Source organism: Malania oleifera, chromosome 2 (assembly GCF_029873635.1).
Source record: "Malania oleifera isolate guangnan ecotype guangnan chromosome 2, ASM2987363v1, whole genome shotgun sequence".
NCBI classification, from domain to species: Eukaryota; Viridiplantae; Streptophyta; class Magnoliopsida; order Santalales; family Ximeniaceae; genus Malania; species Malania oleifera.
The window spans coordinates 143,365,248-143,387,190 of NC_080418.1; the positions used below are offsets into that span (position 1 = coordinate 143,365,248).

The 21,943-nt window shown below is 38.3% G+C and overlaps 2 protein-coding genes across 10 annotated transcripts in view; one reads left to right on the forward strand and one right to left on the reverse strand.

Annotated features, from left to right (window-relative positions):
• Positions 1-3,044: 3,044 nt before the first annotated feature.
• Positions 3,045-17,178, forward strand: LOC131147851 (chaperonin-like RbcX protein 2, chloroplastic). Its single transcript, XM_058097470.1, has 5 exons — positions 3,045-3,811; positions 15,758-15,849; positions 16,404-16,461; positions 16,729-16,794; positions 16,884-17,178. The coding sequence occupies exons 1-5, from the start codon at positions 3,470-3,472 to the stop codon at positions 17,004-17,006; spliced, it is 681 nt and encodes a 226-aa protein (XP_057953453.1). The 5' UTR covers positions 3,045-3,469; the 3' UTR covers positions 17,007-17,178.
• Positions 11,535-21,943, reverse strand: part of LOC131147850 (uncharacterized) — a 57,200-nt gene continuing 46,791 nt past the window's right edge. For 2 of the 9 annotated variants that reach the window (XM_058097466.1, XM_058097469.1), the window contains one exon: positions 18,405-19,045. In XM_058097466.1, coding sequence (XP_057953449.1) covers positions 18,701-19,045 — 345 coding nt within the window. In that variant the 3' untranslated portion in view covers positions 18,405-18,700. Of the gene's footprint in view, positions 11,926-12,105; positions 13,944-17,709; positions 18,092-18,404; positions 19,046-21,943 lie in introns of those variants that run through there. The other 7 variants (XR_009134952.1, XR_009134950.1, XR_009134951.1 and 4 more) reach the window with 7 other exon arrangements.

Sequence of the window (21,943 nt, forward strand, 5' to 3'; positions counted from 1 at the left end):
GATGAGGAGCAGGCGTTCATTGACGAAACTCCTTCTTGAACTCATTGACGAGGTGACATGGCTCGTCAACGATTACACATGGACAAGCATTCTCTATAAGGCTGAAAATCGTCTTTCTGCAAAAAAATTCATTTTCTCCTTCATTTTTCTCTCTCTAGCCGGTTTGCTCTACCTTCTCTCTACATTTTCGGCCTCGTTTTTTGCTGGTTTGACGATCTGAAGCCGCCACGCTACTCCTAGAAAGATTCTCTTCATATATGTTGGAGTAGATCGTTGGTTAGGCCTACTTGGGTACCATCCCAAATTCAAGGTAAGTAGATTATTTGGGTCTTTTCAATATAAGCAGGCTTATCTGAGTTGAGATTTTGTATTCTATGAGAACATACTAGTGTTTTGTGGAATAAAATTAGGGTGTGATGTTTTCAAGGTTAGGATGTTTTTGGGACCCTGCAGGCATGGGTTGAGGACCCCAGAGAATATTTTCAGGAGCCCAGGTAAATTATAGTTCGGTAAATTACAAGTATGTAGGTTCGGGGAAATATAGTTGATTTATTAGAAATATGTATTATTTTAGGATTTAGGGAATAGTACGCTGTTAGTGTGAGGATAAGTTGGTGGCGGGCCTCCCAGCTAGTTAGGTAAGGAAAATATGTTATGCTAGCAAATTCAGGAATTTTTATCAGTATAGATTATAATATTTGAATATAGGTACAAGGTGTGATTTGAATATGTCAGAATATAGATTTATACAGATTTTAATACATAAGCTTTTATTTAGTTGTGGCATGAGTTAGTATCGAATTAGTACAGTACTTATACAATTTCCAGATATCATGATTTACAGTATCTTAACAGAAAATATTGTTATACAGAATTTATTCGCATTTCAGAATATTATGATGTATGATATTTATACATGTATAAATATCTACAGATAGAAAGATATTTTCAAATTTTGCAAAATCATAATTTGTGGAATATATTCAAAAATATATATAATACATCATTTTCAATATACCATGATTTACAGATTTCAGAACCATAACATTTTAGATATTTAGTGTTTAAATCTTCAGGATATTCAATATTCAGATATACAATTATTCAGATTATACAACATATTCAGTTCAGTTATTTCATGTTATGGTTAGTTCAGTTATATCAGAATTATGGTAAAACAGTAATATAGAAATATCAATTACGTATATATAGTATCAGATCCTAATTGACCAATTCAGTTTCAAAGCATGGTACCGTAGTTATTTTCAGTTTAGAGTGCAACCACATAACTCAGATAGTATGTAGATTTTCAGTAGTTGATCATGCCTATGTTGTGGATAGGCTCCCCGTCGATTAGGGTTGAGGAGGCCGATTTGACTTTCGGAGTTCAGTTGACTTATCCTAGTCGGCCAACCAGTGATAGGTCTCGCCTGCGGGCCGCACAACCCTGTCATGAAGGGTTAAATCATGACATATAGTCATTCAGGAAAGTTTTCAGAGTTATGTATTTATAGCATTCATAGAAAACAGAGATTATTTAATATAGATAGAACTATAATTGAATAGATAACTCAAAAAATAATGTATTTTAAATGACATAAACGTGGATTATTGTATAGATACTTTTTACATGATATCATATTTACAATTTTAATTAAAAGTTATGTTTTATGTACAGACTCATATGTCATACACTGGTAATAACATGTTTCTCCTTACTAAGAGGTGTCTCACCCCAACATTATAAATATTTCAAGTAATCCACAGAGGCGTGTAGGGCCGGCTGAGTCGACGTAGCTTTGGGGTGAGTCTTGGGCTGGATAGTAGAGCCCACAGTATTTTGGAATTTTTGGGGAAATGATGTATATGTGTGTATGTATATACAGGTGGTCTGTAGAACTCTGGTATTGCGTATTTTTGGGTTATGTTTTTTCGCTGCATAAGTAGAATATAGGGATTGCACAGGTTACCATGACACCTACTCTGGGTCGTGAAAGATGATGGATGTTTAATTATAGGGCATCAGAGATTGTGTTTTATAGTGTGACAGATAAAAAGAAAAAAGAAAAAAAAATGGATAGAAATTTTTGGGTCGTTACAAAATCAGCTTCATCTAATGCTTGTTGCCTAGCGGAAGAAAGCCTCTCTTCTTAACTGCAGCAACATCTCTCTGCAATTTCTTCTCTGACTTTCCCTTCAAAGGTAGCTATGGAGGAAGGCGACTTGTCGGAAATCGTCGATTGGCTTAAGCCTCCTCTCCTCGAGCAAGAAGGGGAGCAAATTCACTAATTGAGTTTATGATCGAAAACAATGATGGAGCTGGAACCAAAAACAAAATTCCCAAAGGATGTCTTGGTCGGGAAAGAAAACACGAGAATTAGCCTCTTTGCAAAGGGAATGAGTTGCAGCAGTGAGACGGAAGACTTGAAGCACTAGAAATCAAAAGTTGCAGGGGAAGGTAGAAGATGAAGGGTCTTCCATGCGCCACAAATGCGAATGAATGAGATGAGAAAAGGCTAAAAAGTAACGTGCCAGCGTCTCGAGCGGTGGGCTACCAACTCCAAGTCTCCAACGTTCGGCTGTTAGGGAGGGGGAATAGTAAAAGCACGCCCAACGGCCCAAATGAAGGCATCCCGAGTATATATATATATATATATATATATATATATATATATATATATATATATATATATATAATAAATTAAATGGGTTATCCGACTTGAACCCACCTAACTCGTTTAATAAATGGATCAAGTTCGGATCGATCCGTTTATAAATGGGTCAGTTTGTATCAAACTCAGACCTAATTTAAACGGACAGTCACGAGTCGCCCGTTAGATTTCAACCTGCTTTGCCACCCCTATTAGAGAGGTTAATACACCTACTAGTGGGTTAATATGTCATGATTAATTTGTTTAAAAACCAATTAATTTGATTAGTATAATTCTTTGGCTCCCAAAATGGGTGTTTACTTTTTTTTCGTGGCAACGTGTCCCACGTGCTTAGCGCATTCAAGATTCTTCGTAGCGACAAGAAAGCCACCAAATTGGAGAAACCGTCTAGGTGGGTAGAGACTATACGAAAATCTGCTGTAGCGTAATGAATTTGCTTGATTAAAAACATGGATGGAAAGATATGGGCCTCAAAAAATTGTCTGGTGAGGGTTGACAAATCCAATTCAAAAACTGAAAATACCATTTTCATTTTTCCCACACGCTTTCCTTGCAGTCTTTGAGTTCAATTTTCCGTCCCCATCTTCACTCTTGTTCATTCTCACTTTATGAATCTTTGACTGTACTCGTTAATCTCCAAATTTCTCGGACACCCATTAATCATTCCTCAATTATCCTTGCTGGGTGTCTCTTACTTTCTTGAATTGTTCCCTGCAAGATTGAAATTTTGCCTAGTTTTGATCTGGGTGTACCATTTCTAAAAGTTCTTTTCGTTTTAGTTATCTGTCAGAGAGAGGATGGTGGGGGGTTTAGCTGTGGTTGGGTCGTCGGTTGTTGATTCACACACCAGCCCTTGTTTGTGTTTGGATTCACTGGTTTCATCTAGTATGAATCTGAAGAGTAGTGGGGATGTAATGGTTCTGCATAGAAACCCCTTCGCCGGAAAGCATTTGCGGCGGCCGAGGTCGTTGGAATTGAGCAGTTCTTTTGTTGATTCAGGGCATGAACGGTGGGTTTCCGGGAAATCGCGTTCTCGTGTTGTTAATCGGAATTCGGGGAAGCAGCGCAGGGGTCGGAGTCTTGTGATAGTCAATGAAGTTGCCGGCCAGTACGATGACAGTTTCGAGGATGTCAAGACGGTAAGAAAATTGTGAAGAATTCTGCAAAATTACTTCCATGTCTAGATGATTTTGTTTGAAGAGTCTGATGAAATGTTTGTTTTTCAGATTTATGGTTATCGCTTTTATATTAAGAATTGATAACTTGTTCCTTCTGTTTTGATCTCCTAATCTTTCATCTGCTGAATAGCACATCACTTTGTTTATCTGTTTGAGCGTCTGAACATAAGCACAAGTAATTGTAAGAATTGTATTTCTTGATGGGCTGCTTTCAAACCAATACTTTATACCTTAATGGTTCAAGTTCAAATGAAAACCATTGACTTTTGTTTATACCAATAGTTGTCTGGGGTGCCTTGTACTAAATGAGGGAAATCAAATCTTTAGACATTTTGGTTTTTATGACTCGATTCCTTCCTTCTAGAAGTAGTGAAATTATTTTGATCATTCCTCGAGTCCTGAACACTTGAATGATGAAAACTTTGTCTTCATGGTTTTTTGCAACAAAATATATCTCTTAACAAACCAAATTAGCTGTAAGCTCCATGGATAAGAAGCAAGGACTGGCTGCAAACTCTGGAGTTCTATTGAAATTCCATCTACTCTCCTTGCCATCTTGCATTTGACTCTAGTCTTGGGATTGAGTAGTTCATCGCACTTCAACGGAATTAAAGTGTGGTTGAGGGATTAGAGGAAAAGGAACTCACAAGTTAAAGCAGAATGATCAAAAAGGTTGAAGGAGAGAGATGTTACATGGAATTAGCTAATTGTGAAAGTAGAACAAACCAGGTATGCTACATGTTTTGAAGATGTGCCTTTGCATCATATACCTAGTCATCCATTAACATTCTACCATGACACTTCTAACACAAATATGTGTTCATATGAGGTTTCCCTATTTGGAGCAATCTTTTCTTTCGATGACAAACAAGAGCACTTTCTACATTACCATCAAGTACTTTTGGTACAATAGATAAATATCTACACTCATACACACAGATGCATCCACATATAAAGGAAATTGTATAGTTTTCCATCAAACCGTCAACAGTTTCTATATACCCTTCGACAGTTGCTTCAACGGTTCCAGGCAGAATGTTTTCCAAGAGAAAACCTTCGACGGTTTCACCAAACCATCGACGGATTACTACAAATCGTCGACGATTTCAGCAAACCATTGACGATTTCAGCAAACCGTCGACGATTCTGCCGGTTGCTGAAATGTCGAGAATCCTATCAGCTAAAAATTGGCTGATATCTGACAGTCTGCGATGATCTGTGATTCTTCAAAAGTATTACTTGAATATTTGTTTGTATTTGATAGCCTAGGATCTTCTTGATTTGGTATTTAAATAGTTTTGAATTTGTAATAACTATACCTTATACAAGTCTTATATATAGGACATCTCTACATCAATGAAAGTATTATGCATTCTCTTTATAGTATCAGCGCACTTTCTCTAAAGAGCTTTTTTTTTTTTTTTCCTAATGGCCATTTCCTCTGAGTCCATTGTTGTCAACACTCTCGAGCTTATTGGCAGTGACAACTCTCCTCTTATTGCTAGCAATGCCAGCTCCCAGCTTCCTTTTAAGCTGACCCCTTCCAACTTCCTTACTTGGCGTGCCCAACTAACGTCATTGCTCATTGGCAATGACCTCTAGGGCTATCTTAACAATACCTCTGTATGTCCGTCACGAACCCTTTCTACCAGCTCCTCCTTTGTTGGTTCATGTTCTGCAGGTGTCTCTAATCCGGCTTTCTGGCGTTGGCTCCGGCAAGATAAGCTGATCCTTCACACCATCCTTGCATCTGTCTAGGAATCGATTATGCCGCGCATTGCCGCTTCAACCACTACTCATGATGCTTGGCCCAAGTTGCAACGATTGTATGTCAATCATTCACGCACTCGTGTTATGCAACTTAAGGAGGAGTTGACTCTCATTCAGCGAGAGTCCTACTTCGTCTCAGAGTATCTCCATGACATCAAGGTTATAGTTGATGAACTTGTTGTGATTGACTCTCCCGTCTCAGCGGATGACATTACTATGTATGTCCTCAACGGTCTTGGCCTTGAATTCCGTGAGATTGCAGCACCTATTCGGACACGTGAGACTTCTCTTACGTTTGAGGAGCTTCATGACATGTTGGTTAGTCACGAAAGTTACTTGTGATGTGTTGATGCTTCCAATTCCGTCTTGGTTGCCACTGCGAACACCACTCAACGTTGCACTACCACTTCCACATTCAACCGCAACCAACGTTCTAGTCCTCGTTCCTATAGTCAGCGTCACCCCAACACTAGTTGCTATAATCGCAAGGAGCAATCTGGTAAGCCCCAGATTATTTGTCAGCTATGTGATAAAGTGGGTCACTCGACCAAGACTTGTCACTCAGCTTCAGGAGTGAAGTTTGTAAATTGTGATGCTACCAACGTGTCCACGAACAAAAAAGTGGCTTGTGGATTCCTCTACTTCTCACAATATCACCTCCGATCTTGTCAATCTCTCTGTTCACTCAGAGTATGATGACACGGATGAGGTCGTCATTGGCGATGGCTTAGGTTTGCGAGTCACACATGTTGGCTCTATGTCTCTTCTCTCTTCCTCGAAGCCTTTTAAATTGACTAATACTCTTTGTGTTTCTAATATTCACAAGAAATTAATCTGTGTTCATAATTTCACTCGTAGCAATAATTTCTATCTTGAGTTTCACCCATTTTATTTTCTTGTGAAGGATCGAAGCACAAGGGTGGCTCTTCTTCACGATAAATGTCAAGATGGTGTCTATCTAATGCCGATAGCGTCTTCTGCTAACGAGTCTTCTATTTTAGCACTTGTTGGTGAACGAACAACATCCGACACCTGGCATAGATGACTTGGGCATCCGTCAAATAAAGTGGTTGATTTTGTTATTCGTACTTTTTTTCTTCCAAATGTGGTGTCTCGTGTTTCTTCATCATCTATTTGTAATGCTTGTCAATGCAATAAAAGTCACAAGTTGCGTTTCTCTTCCACTTCTCTTGTTAGCACTCATCCACTTGAATACATTTATACTGATGTTTGGGGGTCTACCATTTCCACTTCACTTGATGGGTTTCGATTTTATGTCTTGTTTGTTGATCACTTTACTAAATATTATTGGTTGTTTCCCATCTGACAAAAAAGTGATGTTTGCTCTATTTTTTGTTAGTTGAAAGGGCTACATGAAAAATAATTTAGTTTTCACATCAAACACTTATAGTCCAATAATGGGGGTGAATATCAAGCACTTCGTCATTTTCTCTCCTATAATTCCATTAGCTGGCTTACCACTGCTCCTCATACACCTCAGCAAAATGGTACAAGTGAACTTCGGCATCGGCACATTGTTGAAACCGGTCTCACTCTGTTGAGACAGGCAATTCTTCCTCCATCTTATTAGTCTTATGCGTTTCAGGCAACGGTTTATTTGATAAACTTCAACCAAATTCTACGCCTTGTCTCTTTCACGGTTACTCAAGTTCTCAGAGTGCCCATAGGTTTATGGACCTTGTTACATCTCGCATTTACATGTCTAGGCATGTGGTTTTTGATGAATGTGTTTTTCCCTTTTCTTCCTCTGCCCATGTTGTCGTGTCTTCTCTGTCAGTTTCAGGTGCTAACACACAATATCTTGCCATACCAGCGGTGCCTTCCTTTGGACGAATACCCTCCTCTCCTACCACCGTGACGGACAGTGCTCCTGTGGCTTCGGTTTCACCCTCCCGGTCTTCATCACCCTCCCCTGCACATTCTCAGCCAAAGGTAATCCATTCATCCACCACACCTGCATCTCCGGCCCCGTCCACCCGTACTCATTCTATGACTACCCGATCTATGAATAATATTCATAGACCCAAACATCTTTACCTTGCCACTAGAAACCCTCTTCCTCAACCTGTTGAGCCCACATGTGTGTCTCAGACCTTGAAGGATCCCAAGTGGCGGCATGCTATGTCCGAAGAGTTCACTGCGTTGGTTCACATGGGAGCTGGTTCCACTGCGTTCCACAATCAAACTCGTTGGCTGCAAATAGATTTTTCGTATCAAACGAAAGTCTGATGGTAGTATTTCTTGCTTTAAAGCATGGTTAGTGGCCAAAGGTTTTCATCAACGGCCTGGTTTTGATTATAATGAGGACGTTCAGTCCTGTTGTGAAGTTTGTGACTATTCAAGTTGTCCTCCATTGCTGTTCAGAAAAATTGGCCACTTCAATAACTGAATGTTAATAATTCGTTTCTAATATGTCTTCTCATGTTTGCAGGTTAAAGAGGTCTTTGTATAGCTTGAAACAAGCACCTCGTGCTTGGTATCAGGAACTGAGTGTTTGTCTTCTTCAACTCGGTTTTCAGCAGTCTAAATTTGATTCCTCTCTATTTATTTACACTTGTGATGATGTTACTCTCTATTTTTTGGTATATGTGAATGATCTCTTACTCACTGGAAGTAATTCTGCTCCTATCTCTAAGGTTGTTCAGCAGCTCGGTCATTGGTTTTCTCTGAAGGATCTTGGTCCCTTACATAATTTTCTTAGTGTCGAGGTTAGTTCAGTTACTCGTGGACTGTTCCTCTCCCAAAAAAAGTATATTCGGGATCTTCTTTCTCGCACCAAGATGGATGGTCTTAAGGCAGTGATGACTTCACTTGCCACAAAGGATCTTCTTTAGTTTCAAGATGGCTCTTCTCCTGCTGATCAGACTAAGTACCGCCGAATTATAGGAGCTCTCCAATATCTCTCTTCTACTTGGCTTGACATTGCCTTCCCGATCAATAAGCTAGCTCAGTTTATGCATAAACCATCTCAGCTTCATTATACCGCTGCCAAATGCACTCTGTGATACTTAAAGGGCACTCTTCATCATGGCATCCTCCTCAAGCGCACTGAGAATCTCACTCTTCAAGGATTCTCTGATGCTGATTGGGTCGGTGATAGGGATATTAGATCCTCCACCTCTTCCTATCTTATTTTTCTGGGTGATTGTCCCATTTTCTAGAGCACGCACAAGCATCGTGCTATGGCTCATTCCTTCACTAAGGCGGAATATCGGACTCTTGGTTTAGGCACCTCTAAGCTTGTCTGGATTCTCTCATTGTTTCATGAACTCGGTATTCCGATTACTAAGCCCGTGCATTTATTTTGTGATAATATTGATGCTACTCAGTTGAGTCTTAATCCTGTTATGCATTCATGGATGAAGCATATTGCTATTAATCTTCATTTTGTTCGTGATCTTGCCACCAAAGGTTTGCTGCAAGTTTCTCATGTTGGCACTCACAATCAACTTACAGACCTCTTGACTAAGGCTGTAATTCTATCCCGTCAAAAATTTCACTCTCTATGCTCCAAGATCGGCTTAACTAATGGCACGTCTATCATGAGGGGGCATATAAAGCAAATTGTATAGTTTTCTAGCAAACCGTCGACGATTTCTATATACCCTTCAACGGTTGCTTTGACGGTTTTAGGCAAAATATTTTCCAGGAGAAAATCGTTGATAGATTACTGCAAATCGTCGATGGTTCTGTTGGTTGTTGAATTGCTGAGAATCCTATCAATTGGAGATTGACTAATATTCAATAGTATGCAATGATCTGAGATTCTTCAATTGTATTACTTGAATATTTGTTTGTATTTGATAGTGTAGGATCTTCTTGATTTGTATTTAAATACTTTTTAATTTGTAACAACTATATCTTGTACAAGTCATATATATAGGAAATGTCTACATCAATGAAAGTGTTATACGTTCTCTTTATGGTATCAAAGCTCTTCCTCTAACAAGCTTTCTTTTCTTTTCTTTTCTTTTCTTTTCTTTTCCTAATGGTCGTTTCCTCTGAGTCTGTTATTGTCAACACTCTCGAGCTTCTTGGCAGTGGAAACTCTCCTCTTATTGCCATCAATGCCGACTCCCAGCTTCCTTTGAAGCTGACCCCTTCCAAATTCCCTTCTTGGCGCGCCCAATTGACGCCATTGCTCATTGGCTATGACCTTCAGGGCTAACTTGACAGTACCACCGTATGTCCATCACGAACCCTTTCTACCAACACCTCCTCTATTGGTTCATCTTCAGCAGTTGTCTCCAATCCGGATTTCTGGTGTTGGGTCCAACAAGATAAGTTGATCCTTCACGCCATCCTTGCATATGTATCCGAACCAGTTATGCCGCTCATTGCCGCTTCAACTACTGTTCATGATGCTTGGTCCAAGTTGCAACGATTGTATGTCAATCGCTCACGCACTCCTGTTATGCAACTTAAGGAGTTGACTCTCATTTGACGAGAGTCCCACTTGGTCTCGGAGTATCTTCATGTCATCAAGGTTTTAGTTGATGAACTTGTTGTGATTGACTCTCCCGTATCAGCGGATGACATTACTCTGTATGTTCTCAACGGTCTTGGTCCTGAATTTCGTTAGATTGCAGTGCCTATTCGGGCACGTGAGACTTCTCTTACGTTTGAGGAGTTTCATGACATGCTGGTTAGCCACGAAAGTTACTTACAACGTGTTGACGCTTCCAATTCCGTTTTGGTTGTCACTGCGAACATAGCTCAGCGCCGCAATACCGCATCCACATTCAACCCCAACCAACATTCTAGTCTTGGTTCATGTGGTCAACGTTGCCCCAACTCTGGTTGCCATAATCGTAGGGAGCAGTCTCGTAAGCCCCGGATTATTTGTCAGGCCGTTATGGAACCAACTCCTATCTGCCATGTTTAACCAACGCAATGAACTTATCAAACATAGCATGCCGCCACTTGGGATCCCTCAAGGCCTGAGACACACATGTGGGCTCGACAAGTTGAGGAAGAGGGTGTCTAGTGACAAGGTAAAGATGTTTGGGTCAATGATTATTATTCATAGAGTGGGTAGTCATAGAATGAGTACGGGTGGACCGAGCCAGAGATGCAGGTGTGGTGGATGAAGGGATTACCTCTGGCTGAGAATGTGCAAGGGAGGGTGATGAAAACCGGGAGGGTGAAGCCGGAGCTGCAGGAGCGTTATCCGTCACAATGGTGGGAGAGGAGGGTATCCATCCAAAGGAAGGCACCGCTGGTATGGCAAGATATTGTGTGTTAGCACCTGAAACTGACAGAAAAGACACAGCAACATGGGCAGAGGAAGAAAAGGGGAAAAAACACATTTATCAAAAACCACATGCCTAGACACATAAATGTGAGATGTAACAAGGTCCATACACCTATAGGCACTCTAGGAACTCGAGTAATCGAGAAAGAGACAAAGTGTAGATTTTGGTTGAAGTTTACCAATGGTATAAGATTTGAACCATAGGCAACACTGACAACTAAAAATGTGCAATTTTTTGTAATCGAGGGCGACGACCAAACAAACATTCGAATGAACTTTTATTTTTCAAAATAGGAGTGGGCATGCGATTTATCAAACAAACCACTACCTGAAACTCATAGGACCAATAAGATGGAGGAAGACTCGCCTGACTCAACAGAGTGAGACCGGTTTCGACAATGTGCCGATGCCAACGTTCACTTGTACCATTTTATTGAGGTGTATGAGGAGCAGTGGTAAGCCAGCTAATGGAATTAGAGGAGAGAAAATGACGAAGAGCTTTATATTCACCCCCATTATCGGAGTACAAGTGCTTGATGTGAAAACCAAATTGTTTTTCAAGTAGCCCCTTCAACTGACAGAAAATGGAGCAAACATCACTTTTTCATCGGATGGGAAACATCCAACAATATTTAGTAAAGTGATCAACAAACAATACATAAAATCAAAACCTATTGAGTGAAGTGGAAGTCGTAGGCCCCCAAACATCAGTATAAATGTATTCAAGTGGATGAGTACTAACAAAACAAGTGGAAGAGAAAGGCAACTTGTGACTTTTATTGCATTGACAAGCATTACAAATAGACGATGAAAAAACATGAGACACTACAACTGGAAGGGAAAAAGTACGAATAACAAAATCAACCACTTTATTTGATGGATGCTCAAGTCGTCTATGCTAGGTGTCAGATGTTGTTCGTTCACCAACAAGTGCTAAAATAAAAGACTTGTTAACGGAAGACGTCATCGGCATTGGATAGACACCATCCTGAAATTTACCGCGAAGAAGAGTCGCCCCCATGCTCCGATCCTTCAAACAAAAAAAAAAAGAAAAAAGGGTGAAACTCAAGATAGACATTATTGCTACGAGTGAAATTATAAACAAAGATTAAGTTCTTGTGAATATTAAGAACACAAAGAGTATTAGTCAATTTGAAAGGCTTCAAGGATGAGGGAAGTGACATAGAGCCAAAATGTGTGACTCGCAAACCTGAGTCATTGCCAATGACGACCTCATTCGTGCCATCATACTCCAAGTGAACAAAGAGATTGGTAAGATCAAAGGTGATGTTGTGAGAAGCAGTAGAATCCACAAGCCATTTTTTGTCGGTGGACGCGTTGGTAGTGGCACAATTTACAGACTTCACTCCTGAAGCCGAGTGACAAATCTTGGCCAAGTGGCCCACTTTGTCACACAGCTAATAAATAATATGAGGCTTATTAGACTGCTCCCTATGATTATAGCAACTAGAGTTGGGGCGACGCTGATCATAGGAACCAAGACTAGAACATTGGTTGCGATTGAATGTAGAAGCGGTAGTGCAGCGCTAAATAGTGTTCGCAGTGGCAACCAAGAGGGAATTGGAAGTGTTAACACTGACTCACTCGAAAAATGAGCAGTTCGGAAGTTATCCTAAGTACAGGAGTTCAATCGTGTAATAATTAGCTCAAGGATCAGATCGTCTCCTTAGGGAATGCAATCTAATTTCAAATTTAGTGTAATTCCAAAAGAAAATAATAAACGAAAAGTTTACTGAACACAGTTAAGATTCAAGTTCTTAGAATTTTTGAGATTTTTACAATAAAATTTAAAACAATGTAAAAGATTTAACACGTGTAAAATAACTAAATAGAAACCAGAATCAACACAAAATAATGAGAGAAATAGACCTACAACATTCAACTAAATAAACATTAAATGTGCTAAACACTAATTGAAGTTCACTAAATAAAGATACTAGTTTTAATATGGAGAACGGACAAAATTAAAATTCAACAAATTACTGAATACTAAAAAAAACTATCTTTACTAATAAGCACAAAATTAATCAAGCCCTAAACTTAAGACAATAATTAATTCAAACAAGAACAAAACTAATTAAAAATTTAGACTTTAATGAAACCTTCAATAAAGAGAATTAAAAATAAAAGCCAATGAAAAAAAAATTTGAGATGAAAGAGATTAAAAAGACTGACTTTTTAATAATAGAAAAAAAAATAGTTCCAACAATTGTTCAAGATTCAAAATAAGAAAGAAAGAAGAGAGAGAGAGAGAGAGAGAGAGAGAGAGGGAGAGAGAGACGGCTGCCACAGCAGGAGCAGCAGTAGCACTCGGAGCAGTTGAAGGCAGTTGCAACTGCAAGGCAAAGCTCTCGGGTTCGTGGGGTTATTAGCACAGCAGGGGCAGCACGAGTTGCAGCAAAAAAAAAAACCGAGAGTAAGCTGAGAGACTTACAGAGAGGCCGAGCAGAGAGGAGAGAAAGCGAGACAGAGAGGGAGAGAGACAGAGACTAGAGAAGAGGAGAAGGAAAGGCTGAGATAGAGTTGAAGGAAAACAAAAGAGAGAGAGGGGGAGAGAAGGGAAGAGGGAAGGAGAGAGTTGAGACAGAGAGTAGAAGGGGTGAGAATGAGAATTGAGGCGCTGAGATGCCCGAGGTAGAGAGGCCCAAAAAGACTTTTTAAAACTCCCCAAATGAAGCCCTAAAACCCCAGCGCGTGCGTACATGGCTTGTGCAATCCGAGAAGCATGCCTCCACTTCCCACCCGGCCCAGTCTGGCCTTTCTTCTCATCCTTGCAGCCCATCTCAGCTCACACGGTTGCCAGCTCTCTTAACACACAAGGCCCATCTCATTTAATGTTGCATGGCATGGTTCGGCTTTAATTTTCAAAAGAATATTCTTTAAATATCCAAGAAAACCTTGGACGCTCACGGTCTTGTCTTCGATGTACATGCCCTTGATTTGAACTCCAACTTACGTACACAACTCTCCACGAACATGGCTCATTCACGTGAATTTTAATTTCGACTTTGACGTCCAAAAATTATCCTACAATAATAAAACACAAATGCTCATAAATTTTCAACAAAAATAAGATAATTTTCTAAAAATTATCAAATGAGCTCACAAATTAAAATCTAAAAATTATCAAATGAGCTCACAAATCAAAATAATGGATATAATCAGACATTTAATTAAAATTATAATCGTCAATGCATGAATTTAAATGCCTAATTACGCATATCTGACGCGTAATCAAACATGTCACAAGTAACTTTCGTGGCCAACTAGCATGTCATGAAGCTCCTCAAACGTAAGAGAAGTCTCACGTGCCCGAATAGGTACTGCAATCTCACGAAATTTAGGACCAAAACCGTTAAGGACATACAGAGTAATGTCATCCGCTGAGACGAGAGAGTCAATCACAGCAAGTTCATCAACTAAAACATTGATGGCATGGAGATACTCCAAGACCGAGCGAGACTCTCGTTGAATAAAAGTCAACTCCTCCTTAAGTTATATAACACGAGTGCGTGAACGATTGACATACAATCGTTGCAACTTGGATCAAGCATCATGAGTAGTGGTTGAAGCAACAATGAGCGGCATAATCGATTTGGAGATGGATGCAAGGATGGCGTAAAGGATCAGCTTATCTTGTCGAAACCAACGCCAGAAAGCCGGATTGGAGATAGCTGCAGAAGATGAACCGACAGAGGAGGTGCTGGTAAAAAGGGTTCGTGACGAACATACAGTGGTACCGTCAAGATAGCCCTGGAGGTCATAGTCAATGAGCAATGATGCCAATTGGACACGTCAAGAAGGGAAGTTGGAAAGGGTCAGCTTCAAAAGAAGCTGAGAGCCGGCATTGATGGTGATAGGAGAAGAATTGTCACTGCCAAGAAGATCGAGAGTGTTGACAATAACAGATTCAGAGGAAACGGCCATTAGGAAAGAAAAGAAAGTTCGTTAGAAAAAGAGCTCTAATACCAATGTTGGGTGGTCTATGGTCTTCTCAACTCCAAAAGTTAGCTCAAGGGGTGAGACTTTTCCTTATACTTAATAACTGACCACTAGCCCCTTTCACAACCGATGTGGGATAACCCAACAATCTCCCCCTCACACATCAAGATCTCTCCCGGAAAGGCATCGGGGTCTCCTCCGCCAAGGCAACCATCAAGGAGAATGTTGAACCAAGGAATGTTCTAGCCCTGGTTCCTACGGTTCTGTCGGTTGCTTTTTATTTATATACTCTGTGTGTGTGTGTGTGAGAGAGAGAGAGAGAGAGACCTGTAGCCATGGTTTCTGAATTCTGAAACTAGTACATCTCCTTTGCCAAATGCTAGCCCTCTGCTGCCGACAAAATCACTGAAAAGAGCAAACTGATGTCCTACTTCAATCTTTGATAGGCAAGAACTGTCTAACATGGGTGGCACCATGGCTATGGCTATTCTACTTGCAGAATTTCAACTTAATAGCCATTAACCAATAATGAGAGTAAAATCTGAGAACTCAATTATTTAATCTATGCTTTATCCATTTATCATGGTCAATGGGTGTACATAAACCAATACATTGATGTTACTGTATATTAATTTTAGAAGATTGTGAACATATCTGACCTATTAGCGAGATGCATGTATCTATAATGCCTCGTTGGAACTCAATTTAATAAAAACAATATCTTATCAGCTTGGACTCGTATTAGTACGCCAGTCTTCTTTCCAGTAGCATTCATTGTGTGGCTATTTTGAATGAAACAACCATGTTACTGATATATTCTTCTAGATACTGCAGGTGTTTTATCATTTATTCGAGCATTTGTGGGAGTTCAACCATGTCTTTTTTTATTTTTTTTGTAGACATTACTCAACTATTTCACACACAAAGCTGTGAGGACTGTTCTTAACCAACTCTATGAGATGAACCCAACGCAGTATCGATGGTTTTATGAGTAAGTGGCATCATTTCTTTGCCAAAATTTCCTAAGAAATAGCTTTGACTTAATACTCTTTGCAATTGTTCCATTATGACCTCTCCTGTTTTCAATGCATTTTTGTATCCTATTTTCATTATTTTGTTGATAGTTGATTGGGAATGGGTACAGTTTTAACAGCTGATAAGCCTCTGGTCCAAACAATCATCTGGATGAGCCAGTATAGAAAATTTCCCCCTATTCATAACATTCAAAAGTATAATGATTTCTTACAAATGGATTTTTGTGCTAGGGAGTTGATAACTTCAGGCCATTGACGGCCAACTTGCAGATGCTTTAAAGTATGCATTGGGGTGAATTCTGTTTTCAGCTCACGTCTGAAGTTTATATCACCTTAAACGTTTTGACACAAAACCTAGTCAACCCTACTCAATTTTTCCAAAATTACCTTAGAACAGAGGCACAAATCAGAAGTCATCTTTTAACTTCTTGAAAACATCGGCTACGAAACTTGTTAAACTGATGTAGCAATATCTGTTTTATCTAAATCTTGTTTGTTCTTGTTCTGACAGTTTTGTTGCAACACATAAGCCTGGAGATGCAAAACGTTTTTTACGCACTCTTGGGAAGGTAGTTCTCATAAACATCATGTTCACTTTGGTTGTTTGATATATATATATATATAATATTAGATTATCATTGTTTAGAACACAGGAAACCAACTGCTGCCACCCCATTAGTCTAATATAGCCATTTTAGCTTAGCTAGGATGAATTGATATCGATTTTCTGAACAACCCAAGACATAAGATTTGAAACTTCCTGTATGAGTCTTCTGAGAAACCAGGCGAACTAAGGATGCAGTGAAGTTGGCATGTTTTGTTGTTATGAATGACAGGAGAAGCAAGAGCTTGCTGAAAGAGTCATGGTAACACGCCTTCACCTCTATGGAAAATGGGTCAAGGTAATAATTTCTCCTCCAAGCTTTATTTTTTCACTCAAGTAGAAATTGAAAGAAACACTCAGTATTTTTTGGCTGTCATTGTGATCTAGAAATGTGATCATGCTGAAATATATAAGGAGATATCAGATCAGAATTTGGAGTTGATGCGTGAGCGACTCATTGAAACTGTGATATGGCCATCCGACGACACAAACATAGAGAAGATTGGTTGACACTGATGCTTTATCTTCCTTGATTTTCCTTTTCTTGGACTCCTGCTCTTAAAATCAATGTTAGTTCAGTCTCTGAGAATTTCATTTATATTATTTTCCACCAACTAATAAGAATAGTCAGATGTATTCTGAAACATGTATATATAAATTTCATCCACCCATTTTAGATCAACTGGGAGAGATATAAAGCTGCAAGCTGTCTGCAACCCATTTTACTTAAAAGTTTTCTCAAGTAGGATGTGGCTCAACAGACAGAATTTCCTGATGAACCATTTGATCCTTGAGTTACCTAGGTTTTTACAGATTTCTATTTATTTTGGTCTTAGGCAGAACTAATCTCCCAACTCAATGAATTGAGAGATTATGCCCTGCCATTCTTAGCCAGTGGACATTGCAGCATAAATAAATAATTATCAACTCCTACGACTAACTCTAGAAATACATTGTATCTATTTTTCCAAGCAATTTGAAAAATTAGAATTTGAGTTTGAAGCGCATTCAAAGCAGGAGGCTGCATGTTTCTTCTCTTAATTAGTTAAAAAATGTCTATACTAAAACATAATTGTTTGGAACAGTGGCTTGACAGAAAATGATTTGTCACTTTGGTGGCAACAATTATTATATTAACCATTATCCAGCTCATTTATCTGCAGTTCTTCCAAGATAATCATGAATCAATTTGGAAATGGGATGGAACTGTGGGTGAAGGATGAAATAGTACCTAACGTTATATTAAACATATATTACATAATTATGAGCACTACGGCTAAAACATCAAAGGGAAAAGGCCATATTAGATGGTGCAATAATTTGACACCCGAGTACACATTTAGGAGCCACAAAATGCACTGAAAAGGCTATATTTTACAAGGACCATCTGACGCACACAAATATCAGATTCAGAAATGGGAGTGTAGGCAATAACATGAAATTTTTTCCTTATGAACTGGCTAGTAATGCCCCATAAAACAAGCACGCTCCCATCTGCTTTGAATAGAAAAACTGAAAGCAATGTGTTACCCTGCAAAAGGGAACGATAGCAATAGAAGTAGACATTTGATGCGCATCAAATCCAGCAACCAATCCTGTTTTCAGAAGCAACTTTGAGGATATACAACCAATGGCAGCAACAAGAATGAATTATAATCAACCAAACAAGACGTCATTAACAGAAGAATAAAAGGTGGGGGAGAAAATACTGCCCAAGTAAGCACTTGGATGAAGTTACCAACGTTATCAAATTAAAACACAATCTCAAAAGCTCTACATGGATTACTGTCAGCCAGCCTATTTGAAAGATCCTATATACACCCATTACTATATGGGAATTGAAATTCAATGTATAAAGCTCTCCAGCTTATTATTCTTTGCCATTAATTATTTTTGATAAAATAGCCCTTTCAAGCAAAATATTAGAATTTTATTATATTCTAAATAAGGTAGTGCAAAGAAATTTCATTCACTGTATTAGTGGTACAAAGTCAAAGCCTCCAATGCTAGAATCTAAAGTCATTATAAACCTTAATTGAAGCATACCATGTTGTCGGTGAAGCAAAAAAGTTCAATCTGCATCCAATTCTCGTTGTTGTCTTTTGGATTCAGTGGATGATACAAAAATTATCACTATGAGCCACTGCCAAATGTCATAGACTGCCCAAGGACTGTTCTTGCACGAAGCTGCACCAAATGAAGAATCAGATGCAGTTTAGTAAACAACTCAAAAGTGACGAGTTATCAGAATTCAGGTATCTATTAATGACCTTTACATCCAGGCATGGATCTTCAATCATATTCTTTATTTGGGAGACTATGCCAGCATCACGTAGTTTTACAAGTCGACTAAATGCGCCAGGACTGCAAGGAAAAATGAGATTCACTATTGCCCAGATTGCAGCCGTACGTAACTGGCTGTCGTTGCTCTGCAAAAATTTGAGCATAACAGATTGGGAGCTATTGCCTGCTTGTGCAAGGATTTGGTGCATTACAGCTTCTTTATGAAACTCATTACCAGTTGCCACATTGCTGAGCACATACATACCCTACATAACGAGGATAAATAGAGATACAATTAAATAGAGAAATTGAACATAGCAAACCTCCATATCTCCTCCTCCCCACCACACCGCCCCTCCCCTGGGGTGCAACATAGACAGATTATAAAAAGCATATAGCATTATTGTCATTTTAAGCATGACAATTCCATCAAGAAACACACTCGTATATGGGTATGGGAACCACAATAAGTCCTTTAAATAATATGTTATCAGAACAGGGTTTATATTTATGCAACCAGTTTTTCTACAATAGAAGAGAATTGTTTAAAGAAATATGCATGTAAATAATGGAGGACAATAAATCTGCTAAACTAGTAACAAAACTAAGAGATGAAATAAAAACAAAAAATAGAGGAGATATATTCCTTTGCCCAAAACCCAAATGCTTTAAGAAAAAAAAAAAAAAAAGACACATTACAAAACCCAGACAAACCAATTTGCTCAAAAATTCTGTAAAACAAACTCCACAACCGCCAAGCAAAATTCATGCTACCAGTTCATTAACTTTCTTCCACTGTCAATAGCTACTTTTCTTGCATATGAATATTAATTCCACATAAATTCTTGTTAAATTATATGATAATTTGGATAAATAAGGTAACATGATATTATAAGATAATCATACAACTAATAATGTGGGATAAATACGAGGACCAAGTTCTTTTACCTAGCATGTCAACATTTACAAACAAGTCCTAGGATATCTGGCTCAAATATATCCAGCTACTGCTTAAATGCTCATATCACCAGAACTCACTCAAACCTCTTTGAAGCATGGTCTTAAATATCCATGAAATTGTCGAATCTCCCCACCGTCAAAATCGAAATGGTAGTCAGTTTCTATTTACAAAATTTTCATCAAAATTTTACAAATTACTGGACACTTTGAAATCTCAAAATATCAGAGAAATTTATCGAAATTTTAACTGTCGAATGAAATTTCCTGTGAGTTCAAATTTGAAATTCAAAACCCAAATTCAAATTTCTTTCTTAATTTACCTTAGTTTTTTTTTTAAGACTAAAGATTATTACAAAAATGATATCAATAGATTTCAATTTTTTGAAATTATATGAAAAATTAAAGTTAGATTTTAGCTAAAATAAATTATTTTACTATTCATCTCTAAACTACCTATATTTGTATAATAATAATGTTTATTGATTTATGAATTTCATTTATATAAACTAAATATGTTTAATATGATTGCTATATTACACTTATTGCACCTTATACACCACATACCTATTTTTGATGTATTTTATTTATAATATTTTGTTGAAATATTTTATAAAATATATAATTTTATGGATTTTCAAAGTCTTCCATTTATGAATTTTCTAAAGCATTCATGAGGAGTATTTAATGTTATGTGGATTTGTCCCACATTAAAAAAAGTGGTAAAGGAAGGGTCATTAATAAATGATAAGGTGGAATAATCTCTTTAAGTTGGTTAAGAGATAGTGCTAGTGTGTACTCTAGTGCACCCTAGAGCACTGTCCACACATGCACACGCATTCATGCGCGCGCGCGGCGTGGGCTGTAGGGCGCTAGTGGCGCATTTAATTGGCACGCAAGTACTTAACACTTTGCACGCTTGCATTGTTACAAGATCGTGACCGTTGATCATGATCGGATAACTTAAAATTAATCTTTTATTTTTTAAGATCAAGTGGCGCGACAAGGAGACCAAGTGCGACCTGGTCAATGGTACCATCAACTGAATATGAATTCCTGAGAGTCTCGATCAGGGGCGCGACCAGGTCAATGTCTGGTGCGACCAGGTCGACACCTGGCGCGACCAGGTCGATGCCTAGTGTGACTAGGTCGAATCTTCTTCACAATTTGAACAGATGCAACCTTTCGGAAAAAGCATAATTATGTCTATTTAAAGACAGAATTAACTCCACGAAATATACATAAAATTCATCATTCTCTCCTCTTTTTTACATAAAGCTTCCACAAATTATATCTTTTTCAAATTTGAATTCTATTTTCTACAAAGATAGAATTCCAGAAAATTTGTTCAGATTTTTCTAAGGGTGTTTGTGATCAGTTTTTGTTTGTGTATAACGCAAACTAATATCAGATTATATTCTAGGCTTCATTGTATCTTGGAAACATATTTGCTGACTCAATACATAATGATCTAGTGGGACATTGTAACGTGCCTTGAAGCATATTCTATTCTGCAGCATTTTTCCTTATCTGATTCTTACATATTTTAGTTCTAAATCTTGCACTATTACACATATTAATAGTTTATGAAGTTTCATCAAAGAATTCAATGCTTTATTGCTAATTTTATCATTTTTTGAAGTCGAAATCAAAATTGGAATTGCCATCAAAATTTCCATAAAAAATTATGTATTTTTGAAGCCTTGAAATTTTAAGAACTCAAAATTTAAGACCCTGATTTGTACTGAAAATTTGCATTTTTTGAGAGAAGGAAATGATCAAAAAAATTTTCCGTTAGAGTTCCTATGCAACTCTCTTTCAAGCTCTAGAGTGGCTATCCACAATTTCTGAAGCAATAATGGCAGCGTCTTAATCTATTTTGCCTTCCTTCAACAGAGGTAGGTCAGTGTTGTCCTCTGGCTTATGGTTTTCAGTTGATAAGGCCTTGGAGTTTTATCATAGAGAAATTAGAAGGATGGAAAATAGAAAGGGAAAATAGGGCTGATTGCTTCGAGGATATGCCTCCAAATTAGCCAAATGCTATAAATTATGGCATTGGTAGAATGAAAAAGCCTCGTACAGTTACATATAAATAGAGTAGGAAACCCTACCCCTATTAGGAACGTAAAATATCCCAATCTAAACCCTTAATAGACTCAATCCTAATTGATTTGGGAATCCTAACACATTAAATTAAAAACCCAACA